This window comes from Palaemon carinicauda, chromosome 27, assembly GCF_036898095.1.
Source record: "Palaemon carinicauda isolate YSFRI2023 chromosome 27, ASM3689809v2, whole genome shotgun sequence".
NCBI lineage: Eukaryota > Metazoa > Arthropoda > Malacostraca > Decapoda > Palaemonidae > Palaemon > Palaemon carinicauda.
Window position 1 is genome coordinate 59247194 of NC_090751.1, and position 21443 is coordinate 59268636.

Here is a 21443-nt window from a genome sequence, read left to right on the forward strand (position 1 = left end):
GGTACCATTGACAACACAAAACTCATTAAACAATCTCATCAAACCATTCATGTACAGTCACACCCCCTTCCTTCAACATCTCATCTCTCACACCATCCATACCAGATGCTTTTCCTACTCTCGTTTCATCTAGTGCTCTCCTCACTTTCTCTCTTGTAATCTCTCTCTCATTCTCATCTCCCATTACCGGCACCTCAACACCTACAACAGCAGTTATATCTGCTTCCCTATTATCCTCAACATTCAGTAAACTTTCAAAATATTCCGCCCACCTTTTCCTTGCCTCCTCTCCTTTTAACAACCTTCCATTTCCATCTTTCACTGTCTCTTCAATTCTTGAACCAGCCTTTCTTACTCTCTTCACTTCTTTCCAAAACTTCTTATTCTCTTCATATGAATGACCCAATCCCTGACCCCACCTCAGGTCAGCTGCCGTCTTTGCCTCACTTACCCTGCGCTTTACTTCCACATTTTTCTCTATATCTTTCATATTTCTCTACACTATTACTCTGCAGCTATTCTTCAAAAGCCCTCTTTTTCTCTTCCACTTTTACCTTCACTCCTTCATTCCACCATTCATTGCCCTTCCTCATGCTGCCTCCAACAAACTTCTTGCCACACTCATCACTTGCAATCCCAACAAAATTTTCTATTACTAACTTCCACTCCCCCTCTAAATTACCAGTTTCTCTTACTTTCACTCTGTCATATGCAATTTTAAACCTTTCTTGACATTTACTTTTTACCCCCGGTTTTATTATTATTATTACTACTACTACTACTACTACTACTACTACTACTACTACTACTACTACTACTACTACTAGCCAAGCTACAACCCTAGGTGGAAAAGCAAGATGCTATAAGCCCAAGGGCTCCAATAGGGAAAAATAGCCTAGTGAGGAAAGGAAATAAGGAAATAAATAAATGATGAGAATGAATTAACAATAAATCATTCTAAAAACAGTAACGTCAAAACAGATATGTCCAATATAAACTATTAACAACGTCAAAAACAGATATGTCTTATATAAACTATAAAAAGACTCATGTCAGCAGCCTTTTCAACATAAAAACATTTGCTCCAACTTTGAACTTTTGAAGTTCTACTGATTCAACTACCCGATTAGGAAGATCATTCCACAACTTAGCTCTTCAACCCTCACTATCTCCCTTTTACATCCACCTACTCTATTCCCCCACTCTATTGCTACAACTAATTTTCCTTCCACCAAAAAATGATCAAACATACCGTTAGCCATACCCCTAAACATGTGCACGTCTTTCAATCTTCCAAACATTCTTTTAGTTATCAACACATAATCCATTAATGCCCTTTCTACCACTCTTCCATTTGCCACTCTTACCCATGTATACTTATTTTTATCTTTCTTTTTGAAAAAGCTAGAACTTATCACGATCTCTTGCTCAACACACACATCTACCAGTCTCTCACCACTCTCATTTTCACCTGGTACGCCATACTTCCCAATGACACCTTCTACCTCTCCAGCGCCCACTCTTGCATTTACGTCACCCATGACAACTACATAATTCCTTCTACCCAGTCCTTCAACACACCTAGTTAATTCATTCCAGAACTCATTTCGCTTTCTCACAACCTGGCCCATACGCACTGACAAAAGCCAAACATTCCCTACCCAACCTAACCCTTACCCACATTAACCTAGATGATATCTCCTTCCATTCCACTACTTAACCTGTCATCCATTCACTCAGCAATAAAGCCACTCTTTCTCTTGCTCTTCCCCTTTCAATCCCAGACACACTACCAGACATTTCACCAAACATCACTTCACCTTTCCCTTTTATCTTTGTCTCACACAAAGCCAATATATCCATCCTTCTATTCCTAAAAATACTTCCAATCTCACATCTTTTACTCTATCGTACTACATCCATGCACATTCAAACACTCCAAAACTAGAGTGCGAGAAGCAGTCATTCTCCCCCCACCTCCACCTCTTTGATGTCTCACAGGATTATGATGCAGGAGAGGGGGTTCCCAGCCCCCTCTTCCCGTCCCTTTTAGTTGCCTCTTACGACACGCAGGGATACGTTTTTATGCCCCCGCGCCCACAGTTTATATTAGTATATAATAATTAACATATGTCTCATAAATGTTGAAAATTTTGTCTTGAATATTTCAAGTTGATTCAGGGTTTAATGGGTCATGTTTTATATTAATGTTTAAAACTATTTCATTTTAAAGAATGAAACTTTTCAGCCATCTAGCATTAGGTCCTGTATAAGTTTTAGTTGGTCTGGTCAGTAATTTGAGTTTTATCATTACAATTTGGTAATACAGTAATGGAAAAAAAAAGTTCTTTGTTAATGTTGATAATTTATTGATAACTGTTTTTTACCATTATGTTTTCAGGTACTGAGTAAAGTGTTTAATGTATCCAAGCATTTGAAATTGACTTTTCAATGAGGCATTGTATGTACTTTACACACATTGTATTAAAAAGATATAGAATTATAAAATCATGGCTGATAAAGTATTTATATTTTTTTCAACAGGAGCGCGATGGAGGACTCCAGTGCGATGACAGCTAACGCACAGGAGTTCTGCCTCCGCTGGAATAACTTTCATCAAAGCCTTGTCTCGGCTTTGGATGGGTTTAAAAACGATCAAGATTTTGTTGACGTCACCTTAGCCTGTGAAGGACAGTTTTTAAAGGCCCACAAAATGCTGCTCTCAGCATGCTCAGTTTTCTTTAGAGACTTATTAAAAGTAAGATATAAAATTTTTATTATCAGATTTTATTAAGAACAAATTAGGTGAAAACTACTTAAGTTATGTTTTTCTATTAGATTGTGACATGTGTTTATAAAGAAAATTTAAAATGTTGAATTAAATGTTTATTGTGCTTGGGTCTTTTATTTTTTGTTCATAATGGGTGTTAGCAAATTATGAAAATATATGCGGGAATAACCTACCCATCATTTTTTTCCTATCTTTTCATATCTTGTGGAAATTTTTTTATTACTATTACTATTAATTAGAATGTAATTATACCTCATATTTGATTGTTTTCAGGCAAATCCGTGCCAGCACCCTATTGTTATATTACCACCTGAGGTACGGTTTGCAGATTTAGAGAAGCTTCTGAGATTTATATATCAGGGGGAAGTAAATGTTCACCAAGAAAATTTAGCCAGATTTCTTAAAACTGCTGAAATGCTGAAGATAAGAGGCCTTGCTGAGGACAGTGAAAAGGTTAGTCATGAATTAAATATATTGTGTTGTTTTTATATTGTATACAGTATAAATATGAGAATCCTAATATCCTTGAGGTTGATTTTGTAATGTAGTTGTACTATAAAGTAATAAAAAAGTTCAGACCACCTTCCTGATCAACTTTTTTGTAACTTGCTTAGATCAAGGAAAATACCGTATTTCCCATGTCATAAGACGCTGCAAGTGATAAGACGCATCCTTAAATTAGCAAAGCTTTTTTGGAAAAAAAGAAATTTTGAATAATCAAGCTATCTTAGCAGCAATTCTTAATTAGCGACTCGTGTGATTTTTATCAGGCACTGTAAATTTTCATATTTTGGGTGTATTGTGAAATGTTTAAGTTAATATTAAATAGGTGCACGCTGGCTATCCAAATTTGATTACATATTCATTCAAGAAACCACTTAACCAGTCGTATTTGCTACCACAACTGCTCATTTAGTGTGAGGTGTTTCAAGTGTTGTTTACATGAAAGCAGTGTTGCCAAATCTTCTTAATCAAATTTTGGCAAAGAAGTAAAATTCTAATGTTTCCCAAATTCCTCATATTAACCTACACGTTTTCACAAAAAAATAACTATTGATTAAAGAAGTCTCTTGAAATTCCTCTTGGTGGAATACTTTTGCTTCTATGTGTGACTCTAGGTCTAATTACTTTTCTGTAAACTTAAACTTGGTAACACTGCATTTAACTAACAGTGAGAGGATGTTTCCAAGGTCGTATTCAGCAACTGTTTATTTGTATTATTTCGAAACTCAGGCAAAAAGTCATTATCAAAATATTGCTTTATTACAAAATATCAACAAAATACGAGAAAATAGATAAGTACTGCATAAACAACTAATATGTCATAGCGTCATCTACTAGGAGAACACTAGTTGGCATGTTTGCTCATGTACTTCATTAAACAAAGTGCTATATAAAAATAAATCTATTTATTACATATAAGGGTAATTGTAGGTTTATATTTTAATGCCTGGTGCTTGTTTGTCATTAGTTGGGTGTTTGAGGGTTGTCAAACTACCCTATACAACTTTTTCTTAGTGTTAAGACACAGGGTGATTTTGGGGTCCATTTTTCATGAAAAAAGGTGTGTTTTATGACACGGGAAATACAGTAGTAAATAGCAAATATTTGAGTGTTGTGTAAGCCTATACTACTCTGCGACACAGATGGCCCTTGACAAAGGGATGTCCTTGAAAAATAATTTCATAAAATGGGAGTTAATGCTCGGTAAGTTATTCATTTTTTCTCATGGTACTGTAGTTGTAAAAATTTCATTCTGAGTTTTAAATTGAGCTGAAGACTAGTCAAGTCCATTTTTAAGAGCTAACGATGGCATTAAATTAGAAGAGAATAATTCTAGTGGGAGAATTTTTTAAACAAAGTTATAGGCTTCCAAATTTATGACCAGTATAATGCATAGAAACAGAATAATTAATCCCAATTTATTGCAAAGAAATACAAACCAATAGGAATCGAAAGCTTGTTGGTATGTAACTGATAGTTGGTATGTAATTGATAGTTAGTCAGGTAAATATATATAGAGATTTGAAAACAGTACATTGTTATTATAAATATTACTACCTATGCTGCAAACCTGTTTGGAAAAACAGGATGCTCTAAGCCCAAGGGTTTCAACGGAAAAAAATCCCTGTGATGATAGGAAATATGGAAACAGGTAGAGTAATGTGCTTGAGTGTATTCTCAAGCAGGAGAACTTGAACTCAAGACAGTGGGAGACATGGTACAGAGGCCATGGCACTACCCAAGACTAAAGAAGAATGGTTTGATTTTGGAGTGTCTCCTAAACAAGCTGCTTCCCGGACCTTAAGTTCCTCCTATCCTTAACAGGTGGAAAGTACCCACGGAACAATTACAGTGCAGTAGTTTACCCCTTAAGAGAAATTTTTTTTTAATATACAGTGAACCCTCGTTTATCGCGGTAGATAGGTTCCAGTCGCGGCCGCGATAGGTGAAAATCCGCGAAGTAGTGACACCATATTTACCTATTTATTCAACATGTATATTCAGACTTTTAAAACCTTCCCTTGTACGTAGTACTGTTAACAAACTACCCTTTAATGTACAGAACACTTAATGCATGTACTACAGTACCCTAAACTAAAACAGGCACAAATATTAAAGGTGATTTTATATCATGCATTTCCTAAACATGCTAAAAAGCACGATAAAAAATGGCAACCAATGTTTTGTTTACATTTATCTCTGATCATAATGTAGAAACAAACTGGAGGTAGAGCTTTGCTTATTACCCAGACATATTTCCCATACTTTTCCCTTAGAACTACATCACATCTTCCTACTTTAGATATATATATATATATATACAGTATATATATATATATATATATACAGTATATATATATATATATATATATACAGTATATATATATATATATATATATTACTGTATATATATGGGTTATGGAAAAAATCCGCGAAGTGGTGAATCCGCGATGGTCGAACCGCGAAGTAGCGAGGGTTCACTGTATCTCAATGTTGTCAGGTGTAGGAGGAAAGGAGAATATGTAAGGAATAGGTTAGACTATTCGGTGTATGTATAGGCAAAGGAAAAAAAATCAGTAACCAGAGAGGGATCCAATTTAACACTATCTGGCCAGTCAACGAGGCCAGCAACACTTTAGCAGTAGTACATTCATTCAACTTCAAGGCTACATACATATCCCGATGATTTTGTAAGGCTCTGCAAGATAATAATTATAAAATGTTTGAAAATTGAAAAGCTTGAGTCTTTCTATAACTGCATGAAAGCTTTTAAAGTATGGGGAAAATGTTATGTGAACATTTCATAGATGAGAATAAATAGAAAAAGTACACTACTGTATTATACATGTTCCATATTCATAACTCCATCTGTTTAACATAGGTGAGATATGTAAGGTATTGCATTGGGTATGACTTATAGTTAGTGTATCAAGAAGGGGAAGATGCACGTCTAAATAATAGGGAACAATTAAAATTTTTCAACTCCAATAGAAACCAGTTTTGTCCAACAAAAAGTGGGAAAAACATTATTCCATTGGAATAACATTAAAGTATTTAATGTTTTTCCAAAGAGAAATATGAATTTTAACTTTATAAGTGTATTTGGTTCTATTACAAATTACATCCATTTCTGTTACTTACAGCAGAGAGTTTTACGGTCATCTTCGCCAAGGCCACCGGAGGGAGACTCTGATTCCGTGAGTCCAAAACGACCAAGACTGTCTATTGACGTCCACCAACCAAGCCAGGAACCCCAAACGCCCAATGATGACAGCCGTCTTTCCGGGAATGATTCAGATTCAGAAATGATTCCTGTTAAGCAAGAGATGGTTGAACTAAAAGACTGCAGTGACTCTGCCTTTGATGGTAAATATTGATTTAAAGTTTTATTATAATTGCATTATTTTGAGTATACTTTACCTTTTAAAGTGTACTTTTGACATATTTTGTTTTGCTAAGGATTAGGTTTCCCAGCTGGTTTTCCTCACTAAGAAAGAATATGTAGTTTTTTTTTCCTTTCATGTTTTCTACAGAACCAGGCTTGTTTTAATTAATGTAACCTGCTGGTAGGAAGTTTATAGGACTTCATGATGGACGCTGTTATTTATTTATTTTTTATTACATATATATATATATATATATATATATATATATATATATATATATATATATATATATATATTTTTTTTTTTTTTTTTTCATCTCACTTATGTTGTAATGGATTCTCTCTTACAATATTTGGAATTCTTGCTGTATCACTTACTATTTGCATAAGAAATATAATAGAAAACTGTGGATCCAAGTGACCCATGTATATTAGACGTCCTTTTACTCTCTGGCTAAAAAAGATGAGAATCGTGGACATTTGCACAAATATCTAGAGAACGTAAATGATTTCTTGATTTGGTAAACAGGTCTGTATTAAATCGCAGTACTTAATACAAATTTTTAAGATATAGCAAAGAATTGCCATTCATGAGCATAAATTTAACAATATAGGCTCGATTTTAGTTTTTAATTAAAATTTTGTTTTGGCGAGGATTATTTATGTACATTTGAAGGTATTTTAGTGTAATTTTTATATGTTTTTTCCCCAGATTTAGCCGGAGATGATGCATTTATTCCAGAGGCCTATTTAAGGGAGGGAAGTTCAGCCTCTTCCTCATCACAACAAACAACCCAGCAGGCCCCTCCCCCAAATGCTCCCCCGCCCCCCGGACCATTATTACCCTCGTATGTTCCACCACCGCAAATCAAGTCTCAAGATGGTAAGTAATTTGCTTTGGTATTTTTTATTTTCCCTCCTTTGTGCTTTCCTAATCTAAAGATATTCTGTGTTTTTTGTTATTTTCTTAAGTATGTCTTAAAATTATGCATGGTTGTGGATTTTTACCTTTTTGACCATTGTCATTCTTTTATTTTGTAGACTTAAAACTGTAATGTGGATAGGGCAATAGTTGGAACTAAAACTTTGATAATCTTGAATAGAAGTACACAGTCAAATGAAATTTTATCTAGTCTTCTGTTCAAACCAGGATTTGATTTTTAAGTGTCATGTATTAAAAAAATTTACAAATACGAATGGTAAGTACTGTATTTCATTGAATTCTGCTCAATACTCAAATGTTTTATGTGCTTCAATCATCAGCTTTTGGCAAGAAAATGTGGAAACAAAAGTCTACTGGATTTAAATAGCCTGCCTTATATTTGAAACAGCAGCTCATAAAATCCTCATCTCCATTATTATTGCATAATTACACACTTCTGTCTCAGTTAGTTACTTTTCACTATCTTTTTTTTTTTTTCCTAAACTATTAAGATTGATATGGCGTAGGTCATGGGTGGCCAACCTATGGCGCATGCGCCAACAGTGGCGCATTACACGATTACAAGTGGCGCATTATACCCCAGAGATAATGAAAGAAAAAACATGCCTGCTTATAAAAAAAAAATAATAATACTGATTTCTAGAAAAAAAATACAAAAAGAATTTAAGGAGACAGTCTGCTATGTTCTGCATTTCTTTTTTTAATTATTCAAAATACACCCTTTCTATATATTTTTTAGAGTTTGGACATATAAAACACCTTCGTCATATACAAGATTCAAATCATTTGATTAAAAATGTTTTGATTTATTAGCAAAAATCCCGATTAAAAAAAGAAATAGTAAATTTTTCTCCACTAATATTACTCCAATTGTATTGAAAATCATACCATCAAAACTTCGTCATAAACTGAATATGCGAGGGCATCCTGGCCAGGTGGAGGTCTCACTTTGAGAACCTCCTCAATGACCAAGCAGACACCCCAGACGATCTCCTGCGAATGACCCCGCAGCATCCCGTCCGTCACTGGATGGCACTACCACCCTCCATCCATGACTTCAACAAGGCCCTGCAGCGCATGAAGCCCGGCAAAGCCCCAGGGCCAGACAACATCCCGTTGGAGCTCCTCACTCACGGTGGCCCCGGCTTGAGGAACCGTTTGATGCTCCTTATACTGAAAATATGGGAGACCAAGACCCCCCCCCCAGTGACTTCCGCGATGCAAACATCACTACCATCTTCAAGAAGGGAGACAGGGAGAACTGTAACAACTACCGGGGAATATCACTACTAAGTATCGCGAGTAAGATTTTCGCTCTGATTCTCCTTGACTGCCTCCTTATTCTCGCAGAAGACGTCCTGCCAGAGTCCCAGTGCGGCTTTCGACCTTCCCGCGGGACCATAGACATGATCTTCTGTGCGCGACAACTACAAGAGAAGAGCCTCGAACAACAACAGCCCATAATGTTCATCTTCTGGGATTTGAAAAAGGCCTTCGACAAAGTACCTCGACCTGCCATGTGGGCTGTCCTCGAAAGATATGGCTGCCCACCCGATTTTGTCAAGCTGGTGCGTGCCCTCCATGACGGAATGGTTGGGAGAGTCTGCCACCAGAACTCTCTTTCAGACCCATTCCCCATCAACGGCGGCCTGAAGCAGGGCTGTGTTCTGGCCCCAACGTGTTTCTCGCTATACACCGCAGCAATGCTCAACGAGATTCCCCCAGACACACCCTCAGTCGACCTACGTTTCCGCATGGATGGAGGCGCTTTCAACCTCGCTAGACTCCGCGCCAGAACCAAGACCACCATGTGTGCAGTGCGAGAACTGCAGTGTGCTGACGACAATGCCACCCCAGGTCAGACGGCAGAGGACCTGCAGTCGTTAGCTGATGCATACAACTCTGCCTACGAACGTTTTGGGATGCAAGTCAACTCAGACAAAACAAAGACCCTCGTCCAACATCCACCAGGACTGATGCTCCCCAACTTCAATACCACAGTGAATGACCAACTGTTAGAACAGGTGGACTAGTTCTCCTACCTAGGGAGCATCCTGACATCAACTCCCACAAGCAAAAAGGACGTGGAGAACAGGATCAGGGCAACCCACTCCGCCTTTGGCCGACTCAACTGCCGCGTATTTAACAACCACGCTCTGACAATTACCACCAAAATAATGGTGTTCAGGGCAGTAGTCCTCTCCACGCTCCTGTATGCATGTGAAACATGGACGCTATATAAAAACGATATTAAAAACCTAGAACGCTTCCAACAAATGACACTGAGGCAGATCTTGAAAATCCCCTGGGAGAGCCACACCACCAACATTGAAGTCTTAGAACCTGCCTCGCTGACCAGCGTGGAGGGCACCATCATCCACCACCGCCTCCGCTGGATAGGACACGTGCATAGGATGGATCCATCTAGGCTCCCAAAGAAAATATTCTACGGAGAACTGACCCAGGGCACCAGACCACGAGGAGCCCCAAAAATGCGCTATAAAGATCAACTAAAGCGCACCCTGGCTCTAACTGACATCGATCCTTCCTCATGGGAAGAAACAGCCAGGGACAGGAAAACCTGGAGGAGTACAGTACACCATGGCACCGTGGACTTCGAGGAGAGGAGGAGACAAAATGAGGAGGCTAGGAGGAGAAGAAGGAGAGAGCGATTAGAACAGCCCCGCCCACCACCTACCCTCCCTTGTGAACACTGTCCGCGACTCTTCCACCACAGACTAGGACTTAACAGCCACATCAGGCATAAGCACAGATTTTTGTGCAAATTCAAAAGTTATGTATAGCCTTAATCAAGACCTGTCACTAAAGGCATTTTGAAATAGTAGAGGAGATAACGAGAACTTTCTATTCCGTTATTTTCCTTATTGCTTACACTTTAAGACTCCCGCTCTAGTAGAATGTCAGTGCCTCTTCATCTGCCAAAACCACATGGGTAACTACAGTTAAACATGAGAGCAGAGAATATGATATAAGCAGTGAAGTTTAGCTTGTGCCACCTGCACTTACCTCACATGGCCTGACATCTGTGCCAGTTTGGGGCTTGCTTTCACGTTTTGATAGCGATTTTGATATACTGTAGTCTCATTTGTTGTAAAAGATGAAGAAAAATCGTACCACTGGAGGAACAAAATTTTTCCAATTAATTGTTCTAGTTGTTAGGTCCATAAAGATGAAACTTTCTATCAAGAAAGACAGCAGTATGCCTGTTAGTAAAGAAATCCTTCAGCTTCAGCTCATAATGACTGCTCTCCTAGAATTGCACTACAATGCAATATTCTTTGACTTTCTCAAAGTCTTGACTCTTTTCTCTCTTTTAAATTCTGGGATTTCTGATCTCTAAGGATAGCACTATAATTTTTCCACCTGCTAGCAGTCTTACAGCTACTTCTTTGCCAATGCTGTTTTGAGATGACTGCTAATTGTACACTTGTCATATTTTGTTTGACAGTGAGCTTTAAAGAGTTTGCTTCTCCGCAGATAGCCACCCTTTCACTTGGACTTCACCAGTTCATCACTTATGTAGTTGGTATTATTCACATGTAAGTGAGCCGTTGAGTGCCTACTTCTAAAACTCCAGCCAATTTTAAGCCTGGCCTTGAGCCATCTGCTGTCTGTACAAAATAATATGCCTATACAAAACATTAAACTACCATTTTAGGCGCTCACCTCTCGCACAATAGGATTTGAGCTGTTTGCACACATTTTCAGGTGTTAACTTGTGCTAGTTTACTAGTGCTTACCAGAACTTTTGCTCTGTCCTACTTCATACTTACAAGTTTTCCTTACAAAAGGCTGTCTGCTCTCCTGTGGAAGTGGAGGAGGAAGTCACTTTTAGTTTGTTTTTTACTCAAACTACTATCCATTCTGCTGTAGGGACTTACAAGACTAGTGGAGTTTTATATCTCATCTGTGACCCTCTACAGACTTCTGGCATCTAAATACCAGAGTGTTATCCTGCTTTTCTGGGACCATGTACTTCCTGCTTGGTCAAGCAACCATATCAGCCCCAGATTTGCATGCTCAGGTAGTATACTCTAATTCTGGTATAGAACTTGTTAAGCTGAAGCATTTTATTTTACTATTGAGAGAATTGCAAAACTTTTTGATGTGATCAGGTAAAATAAGAGGGAGTAGTAAATGTTTCAGTTCTTCATCTAATTTGAAGGTCTTGGACAATTGGTACTTATATGTTGAGCTCTAGTATGGCTTAGTTCATGAAGTCAGCGGACAAAATTCATATCCCGCATGCAAGTTCTAAGGTGTATGCTTTCTGCCTGTCATTGGTTATGAGAATGTTCCCTTCATTGTATTTATCAAGACAGAGTTGTAAAGTTAATACCTACATCAAATGCCTCTACTAAGCCACAACAGTACAATGTTTTATTTAGATCTACAAAATGCATATTTTAATGTCCTTATTCATATGAACTTGTGTGAGTCATAACACACAAACACGAGACACAGGGAATCAAAGGAATACACTTGGGAAGCACAAGGAAGGGTAGTGAACACACAGGAACACAAGGGATGAGCACAAGTTACCACGCGGTAAACACGTGGGACACACGCGGCGCACACAAAGGGTCGAGAGAGAACGAGAGCGACGTGGTGACACGTCGCGACCAGAGAACTTACTGACGATCACGACCCAGGCGGACCTCGACCTAGCGCAAAAGCTACCCTCGGGTCACGTTCTCTTACGCCCGAGATAGCCCTCCATAGAAAACGGGTTTTAGGGTATCCTACACAAAACTCTGGTCGGTAGAGAGGAGATTACAGGTAACTCCTAAGAAAGTAGTTCTCGGTAAGTATGTTAGGAAAAATAAAAATTACTTAAAATTTTTTATTTTAATGTCCTTATTCATGTGGACTTGTGTGAGTACCCAAGATTTGATTACCAAGGGAAGACATAACAATCTGTTCTCTCTGGTTAGGCTAAAGCACAACTTAGCACGTCTTCACGAGAGTCATGGCTCTAGATGTGAAATGATTCCATCTTTTAGGTTATGAAATCTTCTCTATCTAGAGACTGATTAGCCCATTCAAACTTTTTATCAAAGAGCCAAGTGGTCAAGGAATACATTTTGAGCCTTCAAGTTAATCTGGATATTCTACTCGATCCAATATAGTCTCAACTTAATTAAATTTGACGGTTAGTTTCTTTAGAGATGATGATAGATAAATATATTTTTGGGCTTACTCATCAGAGGGAAAGCAGATATCCACTAGCTACTTCCTTCCAGCAGGTGGACATGTTTTCTGGTCACCATTGGCTTCTTTGAAGAAGTTTGTTCTTGTCTCCCAAGTTGACACTTGTTCCAACGATTCTGGATCTATGCCAAATAAAAAAAAAACACCTTTTGTCAAGCTGATGTCAATCTAGAAATCAAGAATTTAGATTTGTTGCTATATTCAAGTGTGTTTGTCTAAGGATGGAGTGCAACTTTAGCATAGTTGCATCATGTAGGCCATTGCAGTTCCTGTGCAAGAGTCAATGAATATTAAACAGTCTGCTGTATGTCCCAAGGAAGTTGAAAATCCTCGCTTATAAACTGAGCAAGGAAGATCAACCATGCGGGTGGAATAATCATTACACCATCAAAATTATGAACAACTTTATAAGATTTTGGGTTAACCTGTACAAATTTACTACCTCCTTTCACTGGAGACTGACCTTAGATGTCAGGATGCCAGAAAACGTCAAATCAATCTATCAATCGCCGGAGACTGGATGTTTTCTGGTGTCCGTTGCTTGACCTTCTGGCTTAGCCAATGGATGCTATGGTGTAGGATTAGTCAAATCTAGCTTTTCCCCCTTTTGCTATCATCAAAATGGTGGTGAACAAGTCCTAAATATCACTGAATCCCAGGAGGCCCCTTTTTGTCCATAAGGAAATTATTTCTGGATATATGGCTTCTTGTATCAGATCAACCTTGGTCTCTGCATCTATAAAAAAAAAAAAAAAAAAAAACTACATATGATCCCCCTCATGCTTCTGGTTGTCCATTATCTCTTCTAAAAGAATGTCTGATAGTTCTCTGTTCCAGTGTCAATGATCATTCTACTTTTAATTGGTCAAAGTCAAAAGTAATATCTTCTACCAACCCCCTCTAGACAATGTTATTTAGTTTTCCTGCTTTTTGAGATATGATGAAAACACTTGTGTATGTAGTATGAAAAGCAATGGGTCAACAACACTACACTGAGGATCACCAAATATCACAATCTTGTACTGTACGTGGTATGGTGACCATTAACAACAACTCTTTGTAATGTATTTCTTCAAAATTCAATAATAATCCTAAGACAACACTTACACCAAACTGTTTTGAGTTTAAAAAAAAGGGATGGATATAACTAAATTTAGTTGATCCTTCATTATTGAGGCTCCTCCTTTCTCTAGGCATATCTAGTATGTAGATGTAGTTCCTAAATGTATATCTGGTCCTCCTTTTAAGCCCATTAATTCTATTGGTTTTTTGAGACCTAAAATAATAATTTTTTTTCATAGCTTTTGCTGGAGCAAAACTATTTAGTAAAGTTACAAGCATTGTAATACTATGTTTGCTTCAATTCTAGCAAAGTGTTTATCACTCTGACCAGACTGCAAAACAAATATTTATTAAAAATTGAAGAATCCACCCAGATGTATTCAAGCCTGAATTAAACTCATTTGTGGGAGAGGACCTGGAAAGGTGCAAGAGCTGAGGTCTTCTTTGAATGTAGAAGCTTACAGTTCAGAAACAAGTAGGGAATTTTTTACTTGTATTAGGAATGGTCAAGTATTTTCTTCCCAGACTGCTTTTTTTTCATACTGAAGAAGTTGATAGGTGAAGCAAACTGTAATCTGGTTGAAGCTTCTATACTTTTGCGTAAGTTGAAGATGTGATTAAGAGGGTTCATCACCCCTTATAATCTCTTAAAAAGAATCTATCTTTTTAGGAAGTTGCGGTGGAGCTCAGTGGAGGTATAATAGTGTGTGTTTCCTATTATTTGAAAGACGTGACTGTAATGGTCCCAGAGCATGGCTTTTGGGCTAAATTTTATAATCCTTTCCTATCAGATTGTTCAAGATTTATGCAGTATTGTTTGTCCTTTGGTTACTGCAGTGTATAAGTTACCTTGAACTAAATAGAGGAAACCATCCTCCCTTCATCATCTCTTCCAGTTATAATTTTTTGGGAATTATCAAGATACATATAGCTGTGCATAGATGAAGTACCTTTGTATCTTAAGGCATTGTAGTTTATTGAAATCTTGTTCTTTTCTTGCGTGATTGAGTCACAGGTACAAGATTATAACACTAATACAATTAATAGGCATCATTTATTGTGCTAATGCTATTAGTAAGCCTTATTTATGGTGCCTTTCAAGTCATTCACTCATGTAAGTGATAGTTCATGTTGTCACCATCCTCAGGTTATGAAAATTAAAGGGAGCAAAAACTGGTTGCATATATGAAGTATTCATGGAATTTTCATTACTTTATATATCCTGTTTACATTCAGGTGGATTTAGGTATCCCAGTTACGTCTATCACTATCCATATATCCTACTTAATGTGGTAATCAGCATATGAATGTTTGGTAAGATTAATTTGAATTTAAGATAAAAATCTATTTCAATACTTACCAAATCTTTATATATACCCTCCTGCCTTATATAATGTAGTAAGCTGAGGGAGAAGTGTGTGAATATACGCTACTGGTGTTGGTGAATTTGCTGTGAGCTTATGGTCAGGCTATTATTAAATCTGGTAGAAACATTTATATCTACATTTTCTTCCTGAAAGCTGTTGCTTGAAGCATATTGGTGAGTGAATATTTATAGAATTGGGAAATAATGAATTTCATAACGGCATTTATTATAGAATGGAAGGGAAATTGTGTGCCTTTAATTCTTGGGTAAAGTATGTTGTTATTTTTTCACATTGTTTAGGTTTTATAGAGTGGGAGGGAAATGGTGAGCCTTTTCTCAGGAAATGGGATACTTTTTACCTGGTGGTTAATAGAAAACTGGTGTGCCTCCTGTTTGATTATATCATCTATAAGTGTAATTTATTTTCCTAGCCATTATCTTTTATCACTACTGTACATACCAGTATTGAATAAAGTTCTTTTTTGTTTTATTTTCTATACGAAAAATGGGGAAACATCGCATTTGAGGATATTTAAGCAAGTACTCTGTTACAATATATATTACCTGAAAATATTTGTATTATTTGAAATCTATATATGTTAATTATTTGAAATTTATAAACCTTATGGTATACTCAGGAGTGTATGAATATCTCACAGTGCCTGATGCAAAATCTGATTTCTTTTCCTTTTGTTTTTGAAGCATTACCATAGATTTTTATTTTTTCTTATTAAAAATTTGTGCACACTTGTCCTTGTGTGTGGGTTCTTAATGTGAGTGTGTCATTTTGCATAGTAAATTCATATTAAACAGGGGGATTCTTTTTCTGGTTGTTTAATACAACTATGGCTGATTTCCTCGCCATATACAGTATGTAGGTTGTTGCTCTTATTTTTTTTAATAAACAATGTTAGGCAAAGTTGGTGAATTGTTAGTCAAGAAAATGTTAGGGTTTCACTGTTTTTTGCTTATCTAATGAGCTTCATTCCAATTATCACATAAAGGGAAAAAGCAGTAATTTTTTATTTTCAAATTTTAAAGTTTGCTTTAGTCTACTGTATACAGTATGTACCCTGACAGGATATCAAATATTTTCTTTTATGTGAAATTTTCAGTTCAAATGGGAAAATATGAGTAGTTCAGTTTGACCACTTATCCCAGCTGAACAAACGTATGTTTGATCACACCCCTTTTATTCCTATTTTTTCTTATTGCCATGGACAAAGATATCCTGGTCACATCAAACTGTATTGTTCACGGTAGAGTTTTTTTTTACGAGCCGTATTCAGTGTTTTGTATGATACCAGCTTCAACTGTCACCTCGAAGAGACAGCTAGATTCTCCTTAGTTGTTTTATTTCTTATTCTATTGTACCCATTTCATTTCATAAGTTTTTTCTTGTTCATTGTTTGTTTTCATCTTGTGAAAGTAGTTCGGCTTTTGTAGGTAAATTTTTGAGTTCCTAGCTAGAACCGTTTTTCTGGCACAGCAGAGTTGCTTTTGAACGTGGCCTTGCCATCCTTCTGAACTAAAAAGAACTGGCTGGGGTTTGTTGAGACCTATAGGTCTATGTGAGTCTTCATCAGCCATTGCCTCAGTCTTGATGGTTCTAATTTGGGTTGAGGGGCTTGGATGGTGGTCATATGGATTTGTTTGGTCTTTAGAATATTGTGTGTTAGTGCAGTGGCTTACTTTATGAGAAATTTTTAAACACTTTTGGTAGTTTTCGCATCTTAGGACAATATTTTACTTTATCATCACCTGAGTTTAAGCGAGTTATGCCCTTGACGTGCTATTTGCATCTGTAGACTACATTATTTTATAATTGCCAATGTTGAATGAGTTATGCTCTAGGGGGTGCTATATGATATTTACTTTGTACTGTTAATTACTTAGCAGGTCTGCCTGGAAAATCTTGCATCTTGTTCGTGACCTTTCTAGACAAGGACCCTCATTTAGTGCGTGTTGGGTTTTGGGCTGCAGTATTCTGGTCAGGCTGTGAGATTTGCTGTGGCTGGTCTGTGGATTTGCCTTGGCCAGAATAGATGATTTCTCAGTACTTTGATTTCTTCCCTTTGGGCATGCCTTTCTCTCCCTTTCTAATACTTTTGTTTAAGGAGTGAATTTCTTTAGAAGACACCACCTACTTGACATCCTGTTGTTCAAAAGAAGGGTTCTCTTAAGAGCTGACTAGGTTTGTGTTAGTTTGATCATTAAATATCATTCCTAGCCCCTTAATGAAGGTTTGGTTATATTCTGTTCATTACCAATTCTGTATTAACTTTCTCAAGAAAGATTTGCTCACAATGGAAGGTAAGGTCAGAGTATAAAGGTGGTATTATTGCCTTAGGATATTTTGATTGTTTTAACAGGGTATACTCCAGTTTTGATATGGAACTAGTAAAGCTGAACATTTGGACTGCTATTGAGCGAATTACAAAACTTTTGTCATGATCATGTAAAATAAGCCCGAGTAGTAAATGTTTCAGTTTTCTCTTTCATCTAATTCGAAAGCCCTTGCACAATTGGTACTGAGACTTGATAGGTTGAGCTTTAGTATTTCCTTAGTTCATGAAGTTAGCAGGCATGTGAGTTCTAAGGTGTATGTTTTCTGCTTGCCATTGGCTATGAGAATGTTTCGATCATTGTAGCTATCGCCAGGCGTAGCTATTGGTCTGGGTCCATCGGTTTACATTTTAAGAAATGTATGTTTACTGGAAAGAACCCAATTTGTCCCAAAATGATGGCTCTACTTGGTACATTTCTATAGAAGAATCATAGAAAATTTTCTTTTCAAATTACTCAATGGGGTAACACAAAATTGTAGCAGCTATGATGTTCATATTACCTTCAGAAACCAAGAAGTTGGTGCCTACATCAAATGCCTCTACTACGCCACGAACAGTACAATGTTTTATCTAGATCGACCAAATGCATACTTTAATGTCCTTATTCATCTGTACCTTAGAAATAACAACACACAGTTTTTGTGCAAGATGAAGTGCCTTTGGTCTTTCAAGATACGGCAATTGTGATATTTTGTGATGAGTTGACTTGGTGCCCATCTTCAGAACCTTCAAGTAAAGGGTTCTTGGTCTTAGAGAGGACCCAACCTAGAGTTTTGTCCCTCTTGATGAATACTTTCTAAATAGTCCAAGTCCTGCTTGCATAGGATCTACTATATGGTAAACCGCTTCATCTTGACTTGTAGAGGTTATCTAGAGGAATTCAAAAGATAGGCTTTATTGAAGGTTTCAGCATTGGCAATGAAAATATTTTTCGTAGATTTATTTCTCCTTCCCTTTGGTGCTCTTGACTGATCTTTAGGTACAAGAAAATAAAGAAAAGCATGTGTCATACACAGTGCTGGCCCTGCTCAATAGTTTCTCAATCTTGGGAAATTATACTTAGGTGACTGATTCAGCATTGTTTATGGAAATGAGGCAAAATGTTTATCTTATTGTATGAAATTATACTCATTTGTTACTGATTTAGCATTGCTATGGAAATGAGGCACAATATTTATCTTATTGTATGAAATTAAACTCAGGTGTTACTGATTTAACATTGTTTATGGAAATTGTTTATTATATGAAATTACACTCGGGTATGACTGATTTACCATTGTTTATGGAAATGAGGCAAAATACTATTTATCTTATGGTATAAAAAACCTGTTTATGAAATATCATGACTTTAAATTTCAAATGAAGTATTATTTTTCAAAAATAATTATTTGACAGCCTTTTTTCATAGTATAGGAGTTAAATTTAATTATTCTTGGTGAATGCTAGACAATTTCCATAGTTTCAGAAAGTTACATTTCAACATATTGATTCCATACCGAGCATAAAAAAGATTTACAGACCCAACAGATCTGGTATTTATGCTACGGATAGAACAAGTATTACAGACCCAACCAATCTTGGATTCACACTAGGGACAGACTGAATATTACAGACCCAACCAACTTGAAATTCACACTAGGGACAGAACAGATATTACAGACCCAACCAATCCAGGATTCACACTAGGGACACAACAGATATTACAGACCCAACCAATCTAGGAATATTACAGACCCAACCCATATGGGATTCACTCTTGGGACGTAGTCTATATTACATATCCAACCAATTTGAGATTCACACTAGGGACAGAGTGGATATAACAGACCCAACCAATCTAGAATTAACACCCGGGGTAGATAAAATATTACAGACCCAACCAAGCTTGGATTTATGGTAGGGATGGAATGAATATCACAAACCCAACTAACCTGAGATCTACGCTAGGGAGAAAATGCATATTAAAGACCCAATCATCATTGGGTCCACTGTAGGTACAGAATGGATAACAGAGACCCAACCAACCTGGGAGCCATACTAAGGAGAGAATGAATATTACAGACCACACCAACCTGTGATCTAAACTAGGATAATAGATATTACAGAATCAATCAACCTGGGGTTCACACTAGTGAAGAACGAATAATAATGACCCAATCAATCTGGGATTAACACCAGGGGTAGAACAAATATTACAGACCCAACCAATCTGGATTTATGGTAGGGATGGAATGGATATTACAAACCCAACCAATCTGGGATCCCCACTAGGGCTAAATTGGATATTGAAGACCCAACCAACTTTGTTTCCGCTGTAGGCACAGAATGGATATTAGAGCTCCAACCAACCTCAGGTCCACACTAGGGAGAGAGTGAAGTTTACAGACCCAACCAACCTGGGATGTAAACAAGGATGAAAATGGATATTATAGAACCACCCAACCTGTGGTCCACACTAGGAGAGAATGAACATTACACCCAACCAACCAGGGATCTAAAGTAGGGTGAGAATGTTATAGATCCAATCAACCTGGGATCTAAAGTAGGGTGAGAATTGATATTACAGACCCAACCAACCAGGAATCTAAACTAGCATGAGAATGGATATTACAGACCCAATCAAATTGGTGTCCACCTAGGGAAAGACGGATATTACAGAGCCAACCAACCTTGGATCTAAACTAGGGGGAGAATGGTTATTACAGACCCAACCAACCTGGTGTCAACACTAGGGAGAGAACGGATTTTACAGATCCAACCAACCTGGGATCTAAACTAGGGTGAGAATGGATATTACAGACCCAACCAACCTGGTGTCCACACGAGGGCAAGAACGGATATTACAGACCCAACCAACCTGGTGTCCACACGAGGGAAAGAACGGATATTACAGATCCAACCAAACCAGGATCTAAACTAGGGTGCGAATGATTATTACAGACCCAACCAACCTGGTGTCCACACTAGGGAAAGAACAAATATTACTGACCCAACCAACCTGGGATCTAAACTAGGAAGAGAACGGATATTACAGACCCAACCAACCTGGTGTCCACACTAGGGAGAGAACGGATATTACAGACCCAACCAACCTGGTGTCCACACTAGGGAGAGAACGGATATTACAGACCCAACCAACCTGGTGTCCACACTAGGGAGAGAATGGATATTACAGACCCAACCAACCTGGTGTCCACACTAGGGAGAGAATGGATATTACAGATCAAACTAACCTGTGATCTAAACTAGGGTGAGAACAGATATTACAGACCCAACCAACCTGGTGTCAACACTAAGGAGAGAAGGGATATTACAGATCCAACCAACCTGGGATATAAACTAGGGTGAGAATGGATATTACAGATCCCACCGACCTGGTGTTAACATTAGGGAGAGAACGGATATTACAGATCCAACCAACTTGGGATCTAAGCTAGGGAGAGTATGGGTATTACAGACCAACCAAGCTGAGGTCTACACTAGGGCGAGAACAGATATTACAGGTCCAGCTAACCTGGGATCTAAACTAGGATGAGAATTATATTACAGACCCAACCAACCTGGTGTCAACACTAAGGAGAGAAGGGATATTACAGATCCAACCAACCTGTGATGTAAAGTAGGGAAAGAATGGACATTACAGGCCCAACTAACCTGTGGTCCACACTAGGGAGAGAACGAATATTACAGATCCAACCAACTCGGGATCTAAACTAGGGAAAGAATGCATATATAGACCCAACCAACCTGGTATCTGAATTAAGGAAAGAAGGCATATTGCAGACCCAACCAACCTGGGAACTAAAGTAAGG

The 21443-nt window shown here is 37.6% G+C and overlaps 1 protein-coding gene across 8 annotated transcripts in view; it reads left to right on the top strand.

The window, feature by feature from the left end:
* The window catches only part of LOC137620736 (broad-complex core protein isoforms 1/2/3/4/5-like), a 204196-nt gene that overhangs the window by 24656 nt on the left and 158097 nt on the right, over window positions 1–21443 (top strand). For 7 of the 8 annotated variants that reach the window (XM_068351106.1, XM_068351109.1, XM_068351110.1 and 4 more), the window contains exons 3-6: window positions 2545–2758; window positions 3065–3244; window positions 6439–6661; window positions 7393–7563. In XM_068351106.1, the coding sequence (XP_068207207.1) occupies window positions 2545–2758; window positions 3065–3244; window positions 6439–6661; window positions 7393–7563 (788 nt within the window). The remainder of the gene's footprint in view (window positions 1–2544; window positions 2759–3064; window positions 3245–6438; window positions 6662–7392; window positions 7564–21443) is intronic. The other variant, XM_068351107.1, reaches the window with a different exon arrangement.